We start from the raw sequence: 21,720 nt of genomic DNA, 5'->3' as shown, positions 1-21,720 counted from the left end.
TACAAGTCAGGGTTTAGGAGAGGAGAAGCATCATGTCAAACTCTGCACCTGGAACAATCTTTAAGATAAAACAATAGTGAGAAATAGCCACATGTGTTGCTGCAAAGACAGAAATCTAAGATTGAACACAACAGCCCCGAAGGGACTGGTGAACCATCAATAATTTAGCTAGATGAATGATTTGGAGGTCATAGTAAAACAGATGTTGGAAATGGAAAACAAAAAATAATGGGGAAGGGGGTGGAATTGTGTTCAGGTCATCTGTTTTCAACGAATGGAAGAGACCAGGAACACATTGTGAATGATCAGTAAATGCCACTGTACAATTGCGGTGTTGTCTCATTTGTAATTATTTTAGTTTATAGATAACCTTTGGTATGTGGATACCAACTTCTGTCAAGAGTCAGAGATATGGACTCAGGCTGGGCCCTGGAAATCACACAGATATAAGTGTAATGGCAATGCTCCCGGGACACTAATAATTGCAAGTTTGCTGGCTCGAGAGCCCCGGCAGCAGATGCAGCATCTCCCTCTGCTCCTCCATGCACTGGAATAAGTTCACTCACATCCTCTGCTCCAGCCTTCCCAGCATGAGCAGGGCCCACAATTTATTTTGCATCTGCCACTATCAAAACTGTCTATGTATGAGAAAAAAGAGCAAGAAAACACCCTTCCACAGTGCTGTGTCCCACATTAGCACCTGGACTCTGGCACAATTAGTGTCCTGAGTTTAATGGAAAACAGTTCCTAAGTTCCCACTTACTCTCTCTCCACTGGAGTGTCCCTGGGCAAGTCCAGGGAAGAGGCATCTTCATATCTCACACGTGCTCTCCCCTCTCCCACACCCCTAAACATATCAACTCCTGTAGGTCAATACCCCCAGGGACATCTTTTTAGCCTATGCTTACTCAGGACCAGACTTATTACCAAGACAAAACTCAATTAAGAGCCATGTAAATGGAGTAAATGTCTACCTCTATGTCAGTTCTCATCCCCCGTATGTTTCACAACCCTGAAAGGAGCTTTATCCCCTATACTAGGCATCCCTCAGTGTGAATTTGCAATCACTGGTATTTTTTGTTAATGTCACAAGGATGTTCGAGGGTACATCTGAGCCATGTGTCCACATTTCATTGCAGAGTCACTCCCATGGATCTGGACTCCAGGTCAGGCTGCTGGGCATGTTGAGGGGTATGTCTGCAGTGCCAAATAATTGAACAATGGATCAGAAGATGGTCATTCCTCTATGGCTTTATGTTACGGGGGCCCAATCTTTTAAAAAACAAATTATTTAGTTCCTTTTTCTAACAACCAGATAGATCAGGAACTTTTAAGCAATATTAAAACTAAATTCAGTAAACTATGTTAAAAACAAAATAAAGGTTTTTATAATACTTTTGTGAATTAGAACAAAAAATTAATTACAAGATCCAAATTTCAATGGCCTTCTCTTGAAATGGATCCTATAACCTTAGTAGGACAGCGCTATGACAGCATTTATAACTCCTGTTCTATAAGGCTTTATCATGTGCACAACCTATTTTCACATATCTCCCAAAAGAGAGATATCAGAATTTAATTATTTTTAGGATATATTTTTTTATTTGATTTATCCTGTCCTGATAATTCCATGAAAAGCTGCAAACCCAGACTTCCTAAGATTTAATACCTTCCTGCCCATTGCTTTTAGAACATTGATCATACTTATGAATGTTTTTTATCCTGAAACGATCTGGAAATCTAATCAAACTAAAATGTGAGAATTTTTTTCTATCAAAAATTTTTTCAAGTCATTTTTTAAAGTACCAAATCTCTATTAATATTTTAAAATGTTTAGAAATGGAAGTATGTTACCTAGATTATTTGACATTGACATATACTTATTTTATCAGCCAAAAGAAATCTGTATTGGCCAATATAATGAGTAACAAGTACATGATAAGAAAAGTTCTCTTTATGTATAAAACAGCCTTCAAATTAATTCACATATTCTTAATTTTTACAAAAATATAAAATAAAAGAAAGGAAATAATTTTAAGAAAGCCATTATTTATCATATTCTCATACTAAGCAACTCCACGTTTAGGAATTTATTCTAGAAGGAAGATCAGAAAAGTGCACAAATATATTTTACATATACAAAAGTATTCATCTCAGCACTATCTGTAATGGTTAAAAATTAGAAATAACCTATATATTCAATAGGGAATTTGTTAAGTCAATAAAGGTCAATCTACATAATGTAATACTACACAGCCATTAAAAATTATGATGTAAATCAGTATTCATGGACATGGAAAGATGTCCATGATGTGTCATTTAATAAGAAAGCACATTAAGTACCATTCTTTTTCATGGAATGGAAGGTAAGAGTGATTGTGAGTTGCCATGTGTACAGAGGGGTCTGAAAAGTTGCTCCCCAAAGTGTTAATAATGTAGTATTTCTGGCTAGTATAGTTTTTACTTTATTTTTATCCTTTTGTGTAATGTTTGAATTACTTTTATAATGACAATGTGTCATTTTTATGTTCCAAAAATTAAAGCCATTTTCAATTCTAGTTATTTTAGGGGTTTACAGTATAGACTGTAAAGAAGTCATTTGTAGGACACAGCCATGATTTGATTGAAACAGTGCACTTTAAAATGTGGCACTATACTAATCAAGTCCAAGTATACCAATGACTCCTTTTTCTCTTTGACATATTTACCCAAATGAGGGGTTTAAGGAATAGATGATCAATGTCAAACATATCCTCACTTATCCCATTTCCATCAAATTTGAATGCTTCATAGAAGTAGACAGCTAGGTCAGAGTATTGTAGCAGTTTTAATAATGGAAATGAATGGTTTTAACTCTACAAGATGGTCTGTATCAATTGTTTCTTTGGGATTTCTAGTGGCGGAAGGGAAACAAAACATAAAAGCTATAAATCATATTGGATCCAAAGTTTGAGTAAAGAAGTTAGATTTATAAAAACATCAATTGTGTTTAAATCCATGCACTGTTAATGACATTTTTAAAAAAACATATTGATTACATTTTCATATGCTGGGGAACTGCTTCATTATTTTAAAAAGTTATAAGGAAAAGAAAATAATTAAGCATTTATTTTTCAAAAGGGCCAGGCTCAGTGTCTCACACCTGTAATCCAGCACTTTGGGAAGCTGAGGTGGGAGAATAGCTTGAAACTAGGAGTTCAAGACCAGCCTTGGCAACAAAGTGAGACCCTGTCTCTACAAAAAATAGAAAAAAAAAAAATTAGCTGGGTGTGGTGGCACACACCTGGGTCCTAGCTACTTAAGAGGCTGAGGTGGGCGGAACACTTGGAGTTGGAGGCTGCAGTGAGCTATGATGGTGCCACTACAGTCCAGCCTGGGCAACCTGTTTCCTAAGAAAAATAAAAATACTAAAACAATTAAAAAGGAGCTGCATTGGGAAATGCTGAATTCAATAGTAATTTGCTAAAATATCATTTTAGGCATAAAAAAAGATCTAGTAAGGTACACATTAAATTGGTAGCATTTTGAGAGTTTTTCTTTTTTTTAAATGAAGATGTAAATTATAATTTGGAGAAATTCAAATAAAATCCCCAAACAATGCTATATAAATAATTATCCTTTCCAGAAAACATTTCTTTATTTTTCAAATTCACTGAGACAATAAGACCATTCATGGGCATTTTCTTTTTCTCATTATTGTCTTGATTTAAAATAGCTCTAACCAGAAAGAACCTTAAAATCATCAACTCTAAATTTTTTATTTTATAAATAGAGCATTTGAGAGCCAGTTAGTGTCAGTGATATAGTTAAGGTAATGGAGGTAAGAGAAATTAGACTCATACCTCGAATTCAGGTCTCCTGATTCTCAGTTCAATCAACAGTCTTTCCACTGAAGCTCTTGGATTTGCATCTTGTTACTACATACTATTACATTAAAAATCTGAACACACACATTTACAACATATGTATCACTCTTCTAATTACTCTTTATATAAGTTGCATTTTTTTAAAAAAAAGCATCAGATAAAACCTCAGCAAAATCAGGCTTTTCAATAGTTGCCACTCTTGAACTGACAATAAAAGATGTACAGTCATTCATTCATTTATTCAACAACCTTTCAACAGGTATATCAGCCTGCCTTAAGTATCTAGTTATACATGTATGTGGCATATGTTAATCATTCACCTTGAAAGCATTATTTTGGAAAATGCCAAAAACTATGAAAAGATGTGGTTCCTACTTTCAAAGAGCAGGGTGACAATATAAGTGCAAAAAAATGCAAATCATTTAACTAGAAATACCAATGAGGAACAAGCCCCTATATCATAACATTAGCTATATCAAAACAATAATATTTAAGTATCAAATAGGAAAGGATTCCAATGACTGCAGTCTCCCTTGCCACCTTAGCTCCAGGACACTGAGCTCACGTGAGAATTCGAGACTCGGGTGACGAATGAGGATGACACGTTCAGGAGAACATGAGAACAGCCTCATTAGACAAAACAAGCTTGTCTGATAGGGAAGTTGTGTGGCTGGCCGGGGAAAGGGAGGAGGATAAGTACAATGAAAGATAGTAAAGGATCTTACAAACCTGAAAAGGCATTTTTCTATGAGAGATATGCTGGACTGTTGAAATGCACTCCTGGAAAATCACACAATGTCTATAAGGGTGAAATAACTTTCCATACTATGTTGTTACCATTCCATGAAAATCAATTAAGACAGATTTACACCGGACTTCCTATGTTCTCTCTCTCTCTCTCTCACAGACACACACACACACACACACACACACATAAGGTATCACTTCTGTTTCTTCTGCAGGTAAGGCAATATTAGGTTCAATGTCTCAATTTGCTTAGGAAGCTACAGGGAGAAGAGACTTCAAAAATCTAGATAAAGAAAGAATGGCAATTAAGAGAATGGGAGCAGTGAATAGAGAGAAGAAGGAATTTTCCAGCTCAAATAAGAAAGAGAAGCAGAGGGTCAGGGTAATTGGATATCATGAAGAATATAATGGAATAAATAACATGATGGGATCCTTAATTGAATTTGTGTCTACTCTCAGTCCTGTGTCTGCAGCGGAAGGGACCCACAGTAACCTAGTCAACATGAAGCTATCTGGTCATTGTAGCATGGGGGTAGGATGGAGTAATGAGCTTCCTCTCCCTGACCACAGCTCTGCACTGAGATAAAATTGTTCTGATCAACATTTTCCCCTCTGGCAGGCCGGCAGCCAAAAGACTGGAGACCTGAAAATGGATCACTGCATTTTGACTCCCTACAGCAACCAATAAATGTAATATAATATTTACACAAGTCAATCTAATAGCAGTCATGCTGAGCACCAAGTGGAAAATGCTATGTTTTTCATGAAAGAAAAAAAATAAATAAAGGTAACTTCTATGGTATTATCTGACTCTCACAGATTTTGTTTTTCATTTTAGCTTGATCTTGACTGATGAAAATAACTCACCACTGTTCGAAAAGCTAAAAACTCCAAGGAGTTGAATGTATTATCATTTACTTAGAAAAAGCAGCCTTATATAGTAATAAGATCTTGTAATTTAGAAGACAAGCATGTGGGAGTGGAGGTGGGGGAGGGAACAAAATCCTCATTAGCCTTTGCCAAAGGCCCTGGCACAGAATTTTCCTGACTATTCAGAGATCAGTGTCCTATATTTACTTACCGAGGACAATTTATTTTCTTTTATATTTTCAAAGTGCTTGAAATGATCTCTTCGTGATGATTTCCATATGCTGTTTCTAATTAAAGGGCAATAGGTTATTCAGCAAATGTGAGGCAGCATTCTAAAACTATTAAATGCCACTTCACAAGGTGGGACTCCAAGGACTACAGGAGCCCTTCCAATGACATCTGGGTCTCAAAAATCACTGAATAGAAGACAGCAGATATGCCTTAATTTCATAAAAGTTAGTTAGATAAAATTAGAATAACCACAAACATGCTAATAATAATTTTTAAACTCTTGAATGTTTTCTAAGTACTGAGTGATTTGAATGTATAATTTCTAACCTGAAAACAATCTTCGGAAATGAGCGTTATAACTATCCCCCATGTTACAAATGAGGAAACTGAGGCACAAAGACTAATATATTGAAAGAAAGTCCATTTGCTCTAAATAGAGCTCAACAGAATTATATGCCATTAATTATAGCTTGAGGTATTTCCTTTTCAAAATCTGTACCATTGGCCAGACACGGTGGCTCATGCCTGTAATCCTAGCACTTTGGGTGGCTGAGGTGGGCGGATCATGAGGTCAGGAGATCAAGACCATCTTGGCCAACATGGTGAAACCCCTTGTTGAAACTACTGAAAATACAAAAATTAGCTGGGCATGGTGGCATGTGCCTGTAAATCCCAGCCACTCGGGAGGCTGAGGCAGGGGAATCGCTTGAACCAGGAAGTCAGAGGTTGCAGTGAGCCGAGATCACGCCACTGTACTCCAGCCTGGTGACAGAGCGAGATTCCGTCTAAAAAAAAAAAAAAAAAAAAAAAAATTGTACCATTTTTAAGTGGGCCAATCATTTGATTTTATTTGGCCACATAAAATACAGAATTTTAGGATCCCTTCTCTTAAACTCATTAAACTGCATAACAAAGTAATCTTGACTAGTAATTGATACTGCAAACATTTTCTGAAATATCATATTTATCAAAAATGAAAACTTGCACTGGGTGAAAGCATCATCACAAGTTGTTCTATCTAGATTTCGTGCTTTTGATTTTATTTGTATATCTGGAGTTCAGTGAATTGGACTACTGCTTTTCTTAATTTTTGAATAAATAAAACTTGTTTAGAAGACAATTACTTCCTCCTTTAACTAGAATAACGGTACTAACGACAAACCCATTTACTGCATGATTACTGTGTGCCAGGTACACAGAAATAGAAAGAGCCTTTCTCATGAGCTCATTCTCTTTCAGCATTTTGCAATATATTATGTTTTATTGTGCCTGATTAAGTGAATTTCCATATAATTATCTAGTTTCAAGGAAATGATCTTAATATACAGTTTTTAAAAAGCGTTTTGAGTTATATTATTAACTGGCTCTTTGGTCTCAGATTTCTCACCTATAAAACTGAGCAATATTCCAATATTTTTTATCTACAAAGGCAGCAGTTTCATTACATAGTACCTTATTTTACAGATGAGGAAACTGAAGCTCTGAAAAATGTCTTTAAAGTTACAAAGTAAGTTGTAACCAGCCCTGAAATATTTTATCCTTTCCATGGGTTAGTTTCCAAACCATATCCAAATAGGATTATCTATTTTTTTAAGGAGAACTGAAATTAAGACACATTAGAAAATACAGCAAAACTCTTCTTTGCTCTAGGTATGGTGTCAAGGTTAAACATGCTAATAATAATTTTTAAACTCTTGAATGTTTTCTAAGTACTAAGTGATCTAGTACAGATCTAAACAGGATCTAGGTATTAAAATTCTCCTCGACACCCCTTAAATTCCTCTTCTCTCAATGGGAGAATACATTTCAGAGGAAGAGAAAAGATTACTTTAATATTATTTTTATCAGAATTGTTACATAAGAGGTTGTAGTGATTATTCATTTAAACAAGTGCTTGACATAGTTTGGCTGTGTCCCCACCCAAATCTCATCTTGAATTGTAGCTCCCATAATTCCCACATGTTATGGGAGGGACCTGGTGGGAGAAAATTAAATCATGGGGGCAGTTTCCCCCATACTATTCTCCTGGTAGTGAATAAGTAAGTCTCACCAGATCTGATGGTTTTATAAGGGGAAACCCCTTTTGCTTGGCTCTCATTCTGTCTTGTCTGCTGCCATTTTGCCTTCCACCATGATTGTGAGGGCTTCCCAGCCACACGTGGAACTGTGAGTTCATTAAACCTCTTTTTCTTTGTAAATTACTTAGTCTCAGGTATGTCTTTATTGGCAGTGTGAAAATGGACTAATATAGGTGCTCTAGAGACTGGTCAGTAGGCTGCTACATCACGAGAAGCCGAAATGGATGAAGAGGAAATTCGAAGACCACATTGCAAAGTTGTTCTTAAAGGATCTGTGTGTTAATCATTTAATGATGGGAAAATAACCACATGGCTAGAGTTCCCAGGAGAGAGAGTTTTTCATTTTTATCACTGTGAAAGACTGGACTTCTCATAACAATTTGTCATGGAAATATGTGCCAGCCACTTTGGCACATTCACTGTTCCTTGACCATACCAAGCACACTTCTGTCTCAGGGCTCCTGTACCTTTAGAACCCTGTGCCTGGAAGGCTCTTCCCCCAACTATCTAACAAGCCCACTGGATTCTTATCTACATTTATTTTCATCTACAAAATGAAAAGGAAATGAGCACTAACTAACACTGAATCTACTTTACTATGTGGATTGACAGTGGAATCCTGGTCCAGTCTGGTCTGTGGGCCAGACAGACAGTTTTGTACTTCCCACGGTGCTTTGGTGACCTCACCAAAAAGGGGATCCACCTCCCAGCAGGGTGGAGGGTTTCTTGTTAATTCATTCTCTTTCAGTATTTTGCAATATATTATATTTTACTGTGCCTGATTAAGTTAATTTCCATATAATTATCTAGTTTCAAGGAAATCGACTCTCACAAAATGATTCCTATTAAAATATGTCTGAAAGGAAGTTAATAATTAAAGATACATTTCAAGCACAACAGAAAAACAAGAATACAGCAGAGCTGACTCTTCGCCTGTGCTCCTGTGGATACTCTTCATCATACTGTGAGATTAATACCATTACTGCTTAATCCTATGTGACAGGTAGAGAAAATATTCAAAATTATCAAGAAGATAATTTGGAATATGGGTTATTTGGAATATGTGACAGAGGAACTTTGCCTTACTGTGTCTTATGATGTTAGTTTAGTTAGTGTTACTGTGAAGCAATTGGGATTAGGAAGCTATTTAAAAACTAACATCTGAGCAGGAAAAACTTCTGGATTTGTTTTTTTCAACAAGGGTTGAAGTCAGGCAATACTCAATTTAAAACAACAGAATTTAAGCCAATTATAATGTTTAGAAAGATCATCATGGGTACAAATTAAAAATGACTAAAATAATACAATAGGCAACAAACCAAAATGTATTTTTTTGCAAGTACTATTGAAGATACAAAGTAAAATATATCAGAAAATTAGTATAAATAATACTAAAACAAACTACATATTGGAGGAAGTTTCCTTTATGGTTGGATAAAAAAAAATATGTTGCTGGTATATCTCGGCTTATGGTATTTTCAAAATTATATTTCAATATTGAAATAAAAAATTACTTCTTTGGGGATCCAAGAAAGAAAGATACTGGAGATAAATTCTCAAAAGTAAATGAAGTCTTTAATTCAAGAAAATGAATATTTTGTAGAAAAACTGTGTACATTGATAATCATTGATGAAGTACTTGGCTTTAGCAGGAGCTGACAAATATCTATAGATAGATAGACAGACAGACAGACAGACAGACAGAGATTCTAGGGTAAGATTACAAAGGTGCCTTAAATCAAATTCATTCAGTGCATTACTTGTAGGCAAGTTCATGCAGCAAAATAATAGATCTGCAAAAATGCTACAGGAGGTCATGATTAATTTTATAGAAACTCACATGTAAACCATACTAGAATCTTCAAAACGTAGCAATGATATAGGGAGTGACTAGGAAAAGATTTTATATCATACAGACATTTGTACCACTGAGGTTCCAATGGTATCTCTTGCAAATCCTTAAAATACTGGTGGAACCTAAGGATATTTCAGTTTTATTTAACAGATAAATGGATGTTCCAAATTTGTTAATGTTTTCTGTGATGACGAGTGGCTTTTAGTTGCTGGTCACCTGACATATATTTCAGGATACTAAGCATGATATATTCCCTAACATGAATTTCTTTGAAAGCAAATTTTCAAAAAGAAATGAAAGAGAATTCTTGAAAATATTTCTATAATCAAGTGATTTGGGGCTGGAAATTATTTAAATTTATTATTCTTTAAAACATCATAATAGCACATTTAACCAGGAAGAAGAATTTCTAACCCAATTTCATATTTTTCAAATAAAAAGTACAGCAGGCCGGGTGCGGTGGCTCACGCCTATAATCCCAGCACTTTGGGAGGCCAAGGCGGGTGGATCCCCTGAAGTCAGGAGTTCCAGACCAGCCTGGCCGACATGGTGAAACCTCGTCTCTACGAAAACTACAAAAATTAGCTGGGGATGGTGGCAGGTGCCTGTAATCCCAGCTACTCAGGAGGCTGAGGCAGGAGAATCGCTTGAGCCTGGGAGGCAGAGGTTGCAGTGAGCCAAGATGGCAACATTGCACTCCAGGTTGGGCGACAAGAGCGAGGCTGCGTCTCAAAAACAAAACAAAACAAAACAAAAAAGTACAGCCAGGGTTTAATACTAAAATATACAAATGTAGCCTATTCCAATTAGTTTGTAAGAACAAAAGGTAGACATCAGAGAAAATGAAAATCTACTGGTCAAATTGCAACAAAAATAGTTGCATTATTTGTTGATGAAAATGAAAAATGATTATCAGGTAATGATTCATTTCTTCAGTGTGCACCTGCATATATTAAGAGATTATCATTTCAGCTATGACAGTCTTTAAACTCAAGAACTGAAATAAATTAAAGTTTCACTAGACCTTTGAATCATTGTACCCCATGGGGTCACATCAAGATTTTCAAAATTTGAAAAAGTCTGTCAATCCCATTGTTCTCACTTAAAAAAAAAGTTCTCGTCAGTGAGAATAAAAAGACATTTTGTATTGTCAAGAAAATAAAATAAAAATAGTTTTAAAACATTGTTTATTTCACCTTTTATCTTGTGCTTTAAAGTTTTCTTTTTGGGATGTTTTATACCATATATAAAATATTAGCCCATCAGTATGTACATATATCCTATATTTTATATATGTACATACACCCTGTATATGGGATATGCTCAAAATTGTTTTAACTTAAGAGGCACAGTCAAACCTTTTTACTACCACTGGTCTAATGGAGGAAACAGACTTGTGAACAAAAGCTTCAGCATCAGGCTGCACGTGGGAGCTCAAGGTGAAAGCTGTGTGTGATCACAGGAACACGGAAGAGAAGTGCTCCCCTCCGACTAGACAATTGAGTCAAACCTCTCAGAGAACTGACTTTCACAGAGATTTCCAGGGTAAGTAAAATTTCTCCAAGCATTTTAGGGAAGGTGCCAGAAGATGGGGTGGACAAGCATTCCAGCCAAGGACACAGCAGGGATGAAGCAACCAGGGAGGAACAGTGTTTGAGGGAACTGTGATATTTTCAAATAGCTAAATGCACTTCTGGGAGGGTGACAGGTGATGGGGCTGGACAGTTTGTCAGCATCCAGATCACAGAGAGTTTCGTGTGCCACAGCGGGGCCATCGGCCTGTGAACAAGCCTCTCTGCAGGGTGGCAGCTAAGGGCATGGGCTTTGTCATCAAACTGGCTTCTGTCCTGGTTTTGCCATTTACTAACTATGTGATCTTCAATTTTTACTTAACTTCTCTAAGCCTCAGTTTCCTCCACTGTTAAAAAAAAAACAAAAACGATTGTAGGAATATTAGGAACAAAATAATTCCTAAAGTGCTTAACCCATGTCTGCACATAAGATAAAACCAATGTTATGGTTATCTCGATGACAGTGATGGGGAGCCTTTGAAGTATTTTAAGCAGTGATATAACAGGTGATTTAGAAAAATCTCTCTGGCAGCTCTCTGTAGCATGAACTCAAGGAATGTGAAACCAGAAACAAGGAGACCAATTACAGGGCCAATATAATTATCTAAGAGACAAAAATAAGGACCTGAGCTGAGGTGGTGGGAGCAGGAACACAGAGCAGGAAATGGAATAGGTGCTACTGAGGAGGTAGAAAATCAGTATCTAGACTGCCAGCAAAACACATTGGATTTATAACCTCTTAATAATTTCACCTCTGATATGTCTTGAACTGCTTGACAAAATTCTCAAAAATGGTCAGCTGCTTGAAGGTTTTTGCTTCAAAAACAAAGTATCATGCCATAGTTTTCAAGAAGACATGGAAAAATCTTGCTAAGAAAATAAAAGAAAATTATCATCCTTCAGAAAGCAGAATTATAAATGTTTCCAGCCTACTTCTATTCTATTTCCTAAATTATTCATTCTGGAAATAAAAGTTTCAAATAAAATGATTTGACATTAAGTAATTGAGATTATACTTAAATGTCAGAACAAGAAAAGCAGGTTTGGTTTAAGGGGTCACAAAAATCTCTCCAGCATGCTGTTGTTGAGATGCTGTCTTCCCATCTTAACTGGCTGTTCAAACTACACTAGACCCAAAAGAGACATGTGTAGGAGCTTAGAACACAAGCCCTGGTTCCAGGCTCTTTAGATGTGAACCCCAGCTCTGATCTTAACTACTCATTTGACCTGGAGAAGTCACTTAACCTCTTTGTGCCCCTGTAATGGGGATCTTAACTAAGGGTAACCTCAGAGTTCTGTCATTATATTTAAAAGGTGATTCAAGAAGTGCCTGGCACCTAGTAAACATCATATATGAGTTTCTTAAATAAAATTTTCTCCAGAAGATACTATTAAAGGCAAGAAGATATTTGGGGTTAAATGACACTCATTGGTCATGATTACAGATTTCCTAGGATAAAAATAACATGTCCTGAAAAGGCGAAATTCAAGAAGGTAAATTTTGTTAAATGGGATGAAGGAAGAAGGGTGAAGGAAGGGGGGAGTATCTATAGGTAGACTCAGATAAAATATTGATATGGTTTGCTCTGCGTCCCCACTGAAATCTCATCTCAAATTGCAATCCTCACATGTTGAGGGAGGGAACTGGTGGGAGGTGATTGGATCATGGGGGTGGTTTCCCCCATGCTGTTCTCATGATAGTGAGTGAGCTCTCACGAGATCTGATGGTTTGAAAGTGTTTGGCAGTCCCCCACTCACTCTCTCTCTCTCCTGATGCCATGTAAGATGTGCCTTGCTTCCCCTTCACTTTCTGCCATGATTGTAAGTTTCCTGAGGCCTCCCCAGCCATGTGAAACTGTGAGTCAATTAAACCTCTTTCCTTTATAAATCACCCAGTCTCAAATAGTTCTTTGTAGTAGTGTGAAAATGAACTAATATAGACATAAATCCATAATTCTGTTCAGGAAAGGTCATCCTTTATTTTTTTTTTTAATCAATCCAGTACCCACACCACTTCGAAATACAAGAGGAGAAGCTAGTCATTTGTGAGTAGGATTATAAAAATCCAAAGACCAATGGTTAGGAAATAGTTATTTGTTACATAATCTAGAGACACAATTTTTCATTCACAGTGTTCCAAATGGTAAATCCACCACATTTTGCTATTCATTTATCTGAAACACACCAAATTTATATGCTAGTTAAAGGAAACTATATCCAATAATCTGCCACATGCAAAGAATTTCACAAAGACTTGAAGATACAGTTTGTTGAGACTCTGGCCATCTCTGCTTTTGAAAAACAGAAAAGAATGATAGACAATTTAGAAACATTAGGTGCCTAAAGTAATCCAAAACCATAAACATGCTCTCATTGAGGTTGTCAAACAATGAAATAGCCCTCAAAAGAGCAGATATTATTTTCTTTCTCAGATGAGTCTTTTAACTTTATGAAGGTGTTTACTCTTCAGAATTGTTTAATGAACCTGTTTCAGAAATTCTCCATTTGCTTTTATAAGAACCTCACTGCATTCAGTTTCATCACGAATCTGTCAGAAAAGACACAATAAACTTGGAGTCCATATATTCTTCAGGTTTATTGATAAGCAGACTGGTTCCATTTTCAGTCTTTCTCCCATTGCACATTATCTTACAGATGTGTTCCTGTAATCCTTTTCCTCAGGCCCATTAAAAAAAGAATAGTTTGTTATCAATGTTTTCAAGGATTAAGGTTAGATTTGGTGAGATTCTATTTCATACAAACCCTGTATTGAAGTCATTGCAATTTTCAACAATACTAAGTGACAGCCTGTTCTTTTTATCCAGGCTGACGCAGGGGAGTAGCATGATGCCCCTAATAGAGGGAAAGAATTATATTTAACTCTGGGCTTCTTTATATAATGTTTTTGCAATTAATTTATTTTTAGGATCAGTTTTTTTAATCTATAAACTGAGAATTATAAAACTTTATCAACCGAATTAATATTAAGAGAGATAACATATATTAAGACACTTTGGAAATTATAAGATATACACATGTGAAGTATTTTTAGCTAAATATATAAATTAGTTTATATTCTTAAACACTAATTAACTGACAGAGAGAAGTTATTTTGGAAGCCACATTAAGAAGATTGCTATGAAAAATATGCAAAATATCCAGTTAAGTATAACGTGTATGCCACAATGACACTGCATACTGATGTCCCCATTTGGCAAGGCAAGGATCCTCGCATTTCCTGTGGATGAGTGAGTATCATAAAAGGTGGCTAGATTTGAACCATCTTGCCAAGGCCCTACCCAGAAAGGCCAAACTCAACCAGAGTCTAGCAGGAGAAAGCTGGTATCTTGATGAACCAATGGGCTTGTAGGGGGTACAGAAGAGATTATCAGCCTGATTTCCTGTGTTAGGGGACTGTGCACTAATGAGGCCCTCAGCTCTCCTGGAAGAAACCATACACATGCTCCAGAATTTGGACACCAGCCTCAGAGAGGACATTAATGGGCACTCACATTAACCAAAGAAGCACAATACCCAAAGAAGAGAGAAATACCACCTCATTCAGTTATGAATAAATATATCTATCTGCCCCGTTCCTCTTCACATCGTTCCTCCTTCCCTCAACCATGGAGGGGCTAGGGGGATATGGGTAAAGAGCAGATACCCTCCTTCCCATGCCACACCCTGGAGCCACAAGCCTGGCCACAGTGACTAGGGAGAGAGTTTAGAGTCAGATAGTTGACTGAAGCTTTAATTAAAGTTGACTGTTTTAATAACCAAAAGCCACCAGAAAAGATGAGATCTGCCCAAAATGTTACTAACAAAGGGATTCATCTTTATCATGCTGAAAGCAGTTACTGGAAGAAATATATGTTTATAATGGAATGAGTTGACACTCCTTAAAAAAAAATCAGTTACATCACACAGGTTCATATCAATCACGTGTTCTTTATGTATGTTAGTCATGAAAACTTATCACCAACTCATGTGACTTCCATTGATGATCATGTTAAAACTAATATTTCTAGGCAAAATGAATGAAAATTTGACTGGGCATAACAAGAAGTGTATATTCTTCCTCTTTCTTTCTCTTCTTTTTTTTTTAAAAAATGTGAAGCAGTACTTTAGTAACCTGGGATGCTTTTTACTATTAGACAAATGTATAGTTTCGGTTAGCCTAGAGAAGTGTTTCTTGAATGTTACTGTCAGAATGTAGAATTCTCAACTTAGAATAAGAACTCTGAACTTTTATTGAGTATTAAACAAAGGCAATTGTTTTTAAAGCAAATCATATTCTCTCTCTCTCTTCTTGTTCCCTTTTCTCTTACTCTCCTTCCCCCTGCATCTTTCTCCAGTTTTGTTCCCCCGACTTTCGCCCAACACACTCCACCCACTCGCACTTATGAAGGCACTAGGCAGGCTAGCAAGTCCACGGATGGAGAAGACAAGCTACCAGGGAATAAACTGCTAGTCTCCCCTCTTGCCAGTTCCCCTGATATTTACAGTAATCATTTTGGAGCTTCCCAATACCTCCTCTTCCCCACTCCCACTGACCCAGGCAGCCCATCCATTCTGGCTTCAGAAAGGGAAAACCCTCCCACCACTGTTGTGACCTGCTCACAGCGCCAAAAACTCAGGTAATTTTTAGCCTCTCTCTGGTCTTCCTCTTAAGTTGACTAGAAGAGAGGCAGTGGGGAAGGGCGGAAGGGACATAATGTGCCACCACCCGCCAAGCCCTATGGGGACCTGTCTGGCCTCACTTTTTTTTTTTAACCTCTTCTTGAATTTTCATGACAATTATAGAACATCAGAGCAATAAAGAATCTTAGATGATTGATGATGATGATTTCACGAACCAGCAAAATATATATTATATATATTCATACATATATCTTCTTTTTTATTTTATTTTTAATTGACAAATAATAGTTGCATGTATTATGGGGTACAACATGATGTAGCGATACATGTATACATTGTGGAATGATCAAATCAGGCTAATTAGCATATCCATCACCTCAAATATTTATCCTTTTTTTGTGATGAGAACATTTAAACTCCTTTTTTAAGCTGTTTTGAAATATGCAATACATTATTATCAACTATAGTACCTGTGCAGTAGAACATCAGAATTTTTTGGCCTCAACTTTCTATAGCAGTGGTTGTGAATCTTGACCACACATCAGAACTCCCTTTGGAATGTTTATAAATCCTGATGTCCAGGGTGAACCCCAGATCAATAATTAAATCAAGGTTGGATACAAACTATGGTATTTCTTTTAAATAATCTTTCCTTTTGAGACCACTTTAACCTACTTTTATCCTCTCGGGCACCTGTTTCCACCAATGAGGAAGAAGAAAAATCAAATCTCATCATTTTTTATAGCTTAACCATTGGCAAGCAATGTAGCCTTTCTGTGCCGCAATTTCCTCATCTCTAAAATGAGGATTTTTTCATACCTACTGTTTAGGTTTTGAGGAACATTTGAAGAGATAATACCAGCAAAGCACTTGCAACTTTTCCTGGCACATGGCAAGGGCTTGATACATGTAAGCTACATATGTGCTATGTCCAGCTAATGGCAAAGTTCATGCATAATGAATATTTTATCTCACTGTCATCTTTCAGAAACCTCTCTTAAAATATACAATTCCAAAATATTGATTTTTTTAATATCGCCTACATAATAGATTTACTTAGAGCACACTAACTTCTATAAGCATGTCTGTGTTTAAAATTCCTAGAAAGGGCTTAAAATCAATTTAAAAATTAAGTGATGAAGCATATTTTAATAAAGATATTACTAGTTTTCATATATAGGAAGGAGCATTTATTCTCAAGTATACACATTCAAACACATTAAAATCATTTTCCCCCTTTAGAAATACCTATGTTTCTGGAATTCTTCTATTTGAAACATTTTAAAAATCTTACTGATGGCACTAAGCGATAAGAATTATATTATCTGAAATGTGCTTTGTGTAAATAATACATTTTTATTCGAAATCTAAAAGAATACATATCCAATAATAGATAAGAAGTATTAAATTCATTTTGGCCTTATGAAATGAAGGATTATACAATGTCACCTCAATTTTAATGAACAATTATTTGAAACTTTGAACTAAATTCAGTAGAATACATACTATAGTGGTGCATAAGATTTGAAGAAAAAATAAATTTCTAACTATATTAAAACATATAAAGGATAAACAGTCTGAACATTTTTTTCTTAATTATTTTCGAAATGTGAGTAATTTTTCAATTGCAGGTAAGATTTTTTGTAAAACAAAAATTTCTCCCCACTCCTTTATATGAGGATTTTTCAAAGTGATTTGCCAAAAGTATGTCCTGAGACAGAGCCAGATAAGTACATGTCCCAAAAGAGAGAGTTTTGTAAAGAATAAGTGCTCACATTATTTTTGTAAAGCTATCTGCACACACTGTGGGGTTTTCTGTTTGGATAAATTTGTTTCTGTTTATAATCTCTTGAAAATATACTTTGCAGAGTATTATGCTATAACTCAGTGTTAGAAATGTTTGCCTCCCATCACATATATTTAGAATATAAATTAAAAGATATATAAACATTTTAAAAACAAGCTTATGTTACTGATTACTTGGGCCTTTTAAAAATTCAGTTTATTTTTTAAAACAAAACAGATTTTCGTGCCATTGAGCTTAACTGTCAATGACAAGTTTTGGTAATGAATATTCCTGTTATCTATCTTTAAAATTTGGGGTTTGTGTATAGTTCAACCAGCTAACCAAATACTAAACATGTTTGAACATATCTCAGAAGTGGCTAAATATGTCACTATAAGGATATTTATTGGAAACTATAAAGTTATTCAATTTTTTATTGTTCTTAATAACATTAGACTAAGTTTTTTTGCACTATTTCTGCCTGTTAGATTTTTACTCTATATAGAATTATGAAAAACCTAAATATGTAGATATTTCACAACAAGCCAAAATGTGTTATTGTCTACAGAACTGCCTTGTAGCATTCCCATTTTAAGGAGCATGGTTCAAGCACTCGCTGAAATTTTCTTTTCTTTGAAAATTTAAGTTTTCCTTCCACTCCCAAATTAATTCTGTGCATCTTATTCAAAACTGTGAACATTTGATTTGACAGCAACCATCTCTCTAGCCTTTCTGTCTCTTTCCTTGCATCCAGCCCTAATAAGCTATCACCAGTCCTTACAAGAAGAAAAAGTCTATGCCCAAGCAACATTCACTTTGTCTTGAACTCATTGAGATATCATGAATAGAACTGAATTGACTTAATGTTTTAAATAAAATACAGTGATCCTAGTAAGGCAATGGCCTTGATAACAGAGAAAGTGATAAGCACTTTGTTCCAAGGGATTTCTCCCACAAATAATGCTAGTATAAGAAATCACATATAATAGTTTGAACTAAAAAAAGAAAAAGACCAACAAAAATGTGCATTGCCACAGTAATTTAGAATTTACATCTTCTATAAATAGCTCTTTAGTCTTTTTAACATATGGACAAAAGGTAGACTGTAGACTACAGTCTGTCTGTCTGTCTCTCTCTCTCTCTCTCTCTCGCACACACAAACACACAAGAATTAAGGCAAACTTCCAGATACTTTTATAATGATATTTTAAAATCTATAGCTCTAACTATAGTATCGCAAACTACAAAAGCAAAGCAAACATCTAGATGCTTTAATAATGATCTTTTGAAAACTACAAATGTATTGCTGGGTATTTTAGGAAGAATGATTTGAGGGGAGTGTAGGACTGGATTCTGACATAGCCTAACAACCTTACTGAATCCTGGCAATAGAGATGCCATTAGCAGAGAATCTCCTCCACAGCACCCTTTCCTAGCAATCTGCTTCAGCTCTTCAGTGAATCGCCACAAGGAGGTTCCACATTGAAATCGGCACATGGAGAACTCAAAAGAAACCCACTACCCACTCTACTCTTCAGGCCTCGTTGCCAAAGAGCCACCAGAGAACAACAGCACTCAGCCACTCTGTCCCCATATTTCAATTAGTAGGCAAGCGATTCTAAAACTGTACACTATCAGGATCGTAGAATACTTGGGCAAGACAGAGCTTCGTAGACTGCACAGTCCAATTTCTTCCTTACTTCTTTACTACCTAAGTTAAAATCTTTGTCTCTCTCTCCCTACACACGCACACACACACACACACACACACACACAGAGAGAGAGAGAGAGAAACCGATGAGACAGGAAGGGGGAGAGATTTTCTTAAGGCCAGGCTGCAAGTTAGATCAGAGCTGGAATTAGAACCCAAATCTCATACCTAGAGGCAGCCAACTGCTATTCTAGACTCAGGACAAATCTGCTTCAGTGTCATGAATTCTACATATGCTAAATTGGGCATTCATATTTTATCTGAGGTTGCCTGCTATTGACTCCTAAAGGAACCCAAGAAAACCACCTTTCTGAGCCTTTAATCACTCTGCCAGTTCTAAGCTGAAAACTCAAGGCAAGTTACTTAACATCTCTGGGCTCTTTCCTCATCTAAAATTCATGGGTTGAACTGCAGACCTCGGAGGAACTTTCCAGTTCTAAAAATTCTGCTTTTCATCTACTGTTTTATGCTTCATTCTTGATGTTTGCAATTTTCACTAGGTGGCAGGATTCCACCATCACATTACGAAAGGATTTTCAGATGATGCCTGGAAGCAAAAAGAAGTTTCAAAGAAACTTCTTTCTTCGCAAGGGACAGTAAAAAAAAAAAAAAAAAGTAAAAGCCAGAGGGAAACAATAACTACAAAAAAAAAAAAGTAAAAGCCAGAGGGAAACAAACAATAACTACAAAGGCAATGGCCCATGTATTTCATAAAGATCTGTACCCATTTTTAATATAAGCATAAAATAGGAAATTAATCCCATGCTCTTGCATGTTCTTCAATACAATACTATAATTTGCAATTTGATGATAAGGTTAGGTAAAAGTTTGCTTAGTTTTGTGCATTTTAAGTTTTATTTTAGCTGAATACCAATTAGAGAATACCAGATCCCCTTGGGCTAACCAGTAATGCAGGCAATCTAATGGCAATAAAAACTTAAAGCATTTTAAATAGTTATTAATGTGTTACAAAGTTACCTCTTAGTTACTTATAATATATTTAGATTATCTTCTAAGTTTATTTTTGAGATCTTGACCAAAAGAATACATAAGAAGGAATACAGCACTTGGATTTTTGCATTTATTTGTCAAATCCTTAAAAGGGTATTCTTTAAAATAGATTTTATGACACTTCATCATAGTTTTAAAATTATTGCCCAAAATTGGCCTTTTCATGAATGCTGCATAATAAATGTCACTACCAACACTCTATATGAGTCCCCAAAATAGCCAAGCAAAGTCGTTATGCTGAACTGAGCGTTTCTCCTCTGCCAGAGCCAAGTGAAGTGACATGAAACAATAACTCAACTGAACATTCTAAAATTGCCTGGAAGAAACGCTCCCCAGTGTCTTGCTTGTTGTCAGAAGAACATGGTTAAGCAGGCCTTTTCCTCAGCTGATAAATATGGCATTCTTCCCACCCACCCCTCATCGATTGCAAGTTAATTACATAGGATGTGGCCCATTACTCTCCAAAGTTTCTTAGAAAATAACTCACTTCCTAGAAAAAATCTTAATATCCGCAGCAAAATCAAACTAATACTTAGACTTCTGCATCAGAACTTGAAAACACCATCAACAGGTTGCTTTCATTCCTTCCTTCCTAGCACAGAGCCGTGACACTTCGTTCAGGTCCTACCTTTGCAACTTGTAAGGGCTGCTTCTGCTCCTTGCCACCTTGCAATCTGAACCCCCAGGGCGCCCCTCCAGTCATGGAAATGCAGATAAAATCCCCCGTGCCCATGTTTTCCTTTTAGTTGGGCAGCATGAAGAGCTTGAAAAGACAGACGAAGCTTGGGTGCGGTAGAGGATGCGCACTCAGCTTCGGGCGCCTGCCGAGGACGCAGGACGGGGTAACGCAGAGCGTCCTCCGCTGCTGCAGCCGCTGCCCCAGCCGCTGCCCCAGCCGCCGCCCCAGCCGCCGCCCCAGCCGCCTGCTGCGAATTTGTGCGGCTAATGGGCTCATTCTCAAGGAGGCAGAGGCGCTCGCAGCATCCAGGACACAGCCCACTCTTGCGTCACTCTCCTTTGCTCGGCCCACCTTCAGGGAAAGGAAAGCAGCTTCACACACAGGAGAATGTCCTCACGTGGGGCGAGATAAGGGAAAGGAGGACGGAAGGGAGAGCCAAAGTTCTCTTGCACTAACAGATTAAATCCAAGCAGTTAAAGGTATAAGTATGATTGAAAAACTTACATTTAATAATTCTGTAAATAGTAAAGGACACATGAAGGTTTAATCTCTACGCCATGAATGACGTCCTAAAATTTGAGCGTTCAGAATTCAACTACTAGAGGATTAGATTCTCTCAAATAAATGTTTTGAGAATTGCCACATTTATGAATGGAACAGACAAAAAAGAGTTA

General features: G+C 36.5%; 1 protein-coding gene across 3 annotated transcripts in view; it reads right to left on the bottom strand.

Annotated features, from left to right (window-relative positions):
- SYNPO2 (synaptopodin 2) overlaps window positions 1–21,307 on the bottom strand; it is a 173,116-nt gene extending 151,809 nt beyond the window's left edge. For 2 of the 3 annotated variants that reach the window (XM_032146452.2, XM_032146460.2), the window contains exon 1: window positions 20,996–21,213. In XM_032146452.2, coding sequence (XP_032002343.1) covers window positions 20,996–21,100 — 105 coding nt within the window. In that variant the 5' untranslated portion in view covers window positions 21,101–21,213. Of the gene's footprint in view, window positions 1–20,995 lie in introns of all 3 variants that reach the window. The other variant, XM_032146446.2, reaches the window with a different exon arrangement.
- Between the last annotated feature and the right edge of the window lie 413 nt (window positions 21,308–21,720).

This window comes from Hylobates moloch, unplaced genomic scaffold (genome assembly GCF_009828535.3).
Source record: "Hylobates moloch isolate HMO894 unplaced genomic scaffold, HMol_V3 SCAFFOLD_3, whole genome shotgun sequence".
Taxonomy (NCBI): domain Eukaryota; kingdom Metazoa; phylum Chordata; class Mammalia; order Primates; family Hylobatidae; genus Hylobates; species Hylobates moloch.
Note: the sequence above shows the minus strand (reverse complement) of the source record. Positions and strands in the feature narration are given on the sequence as shown.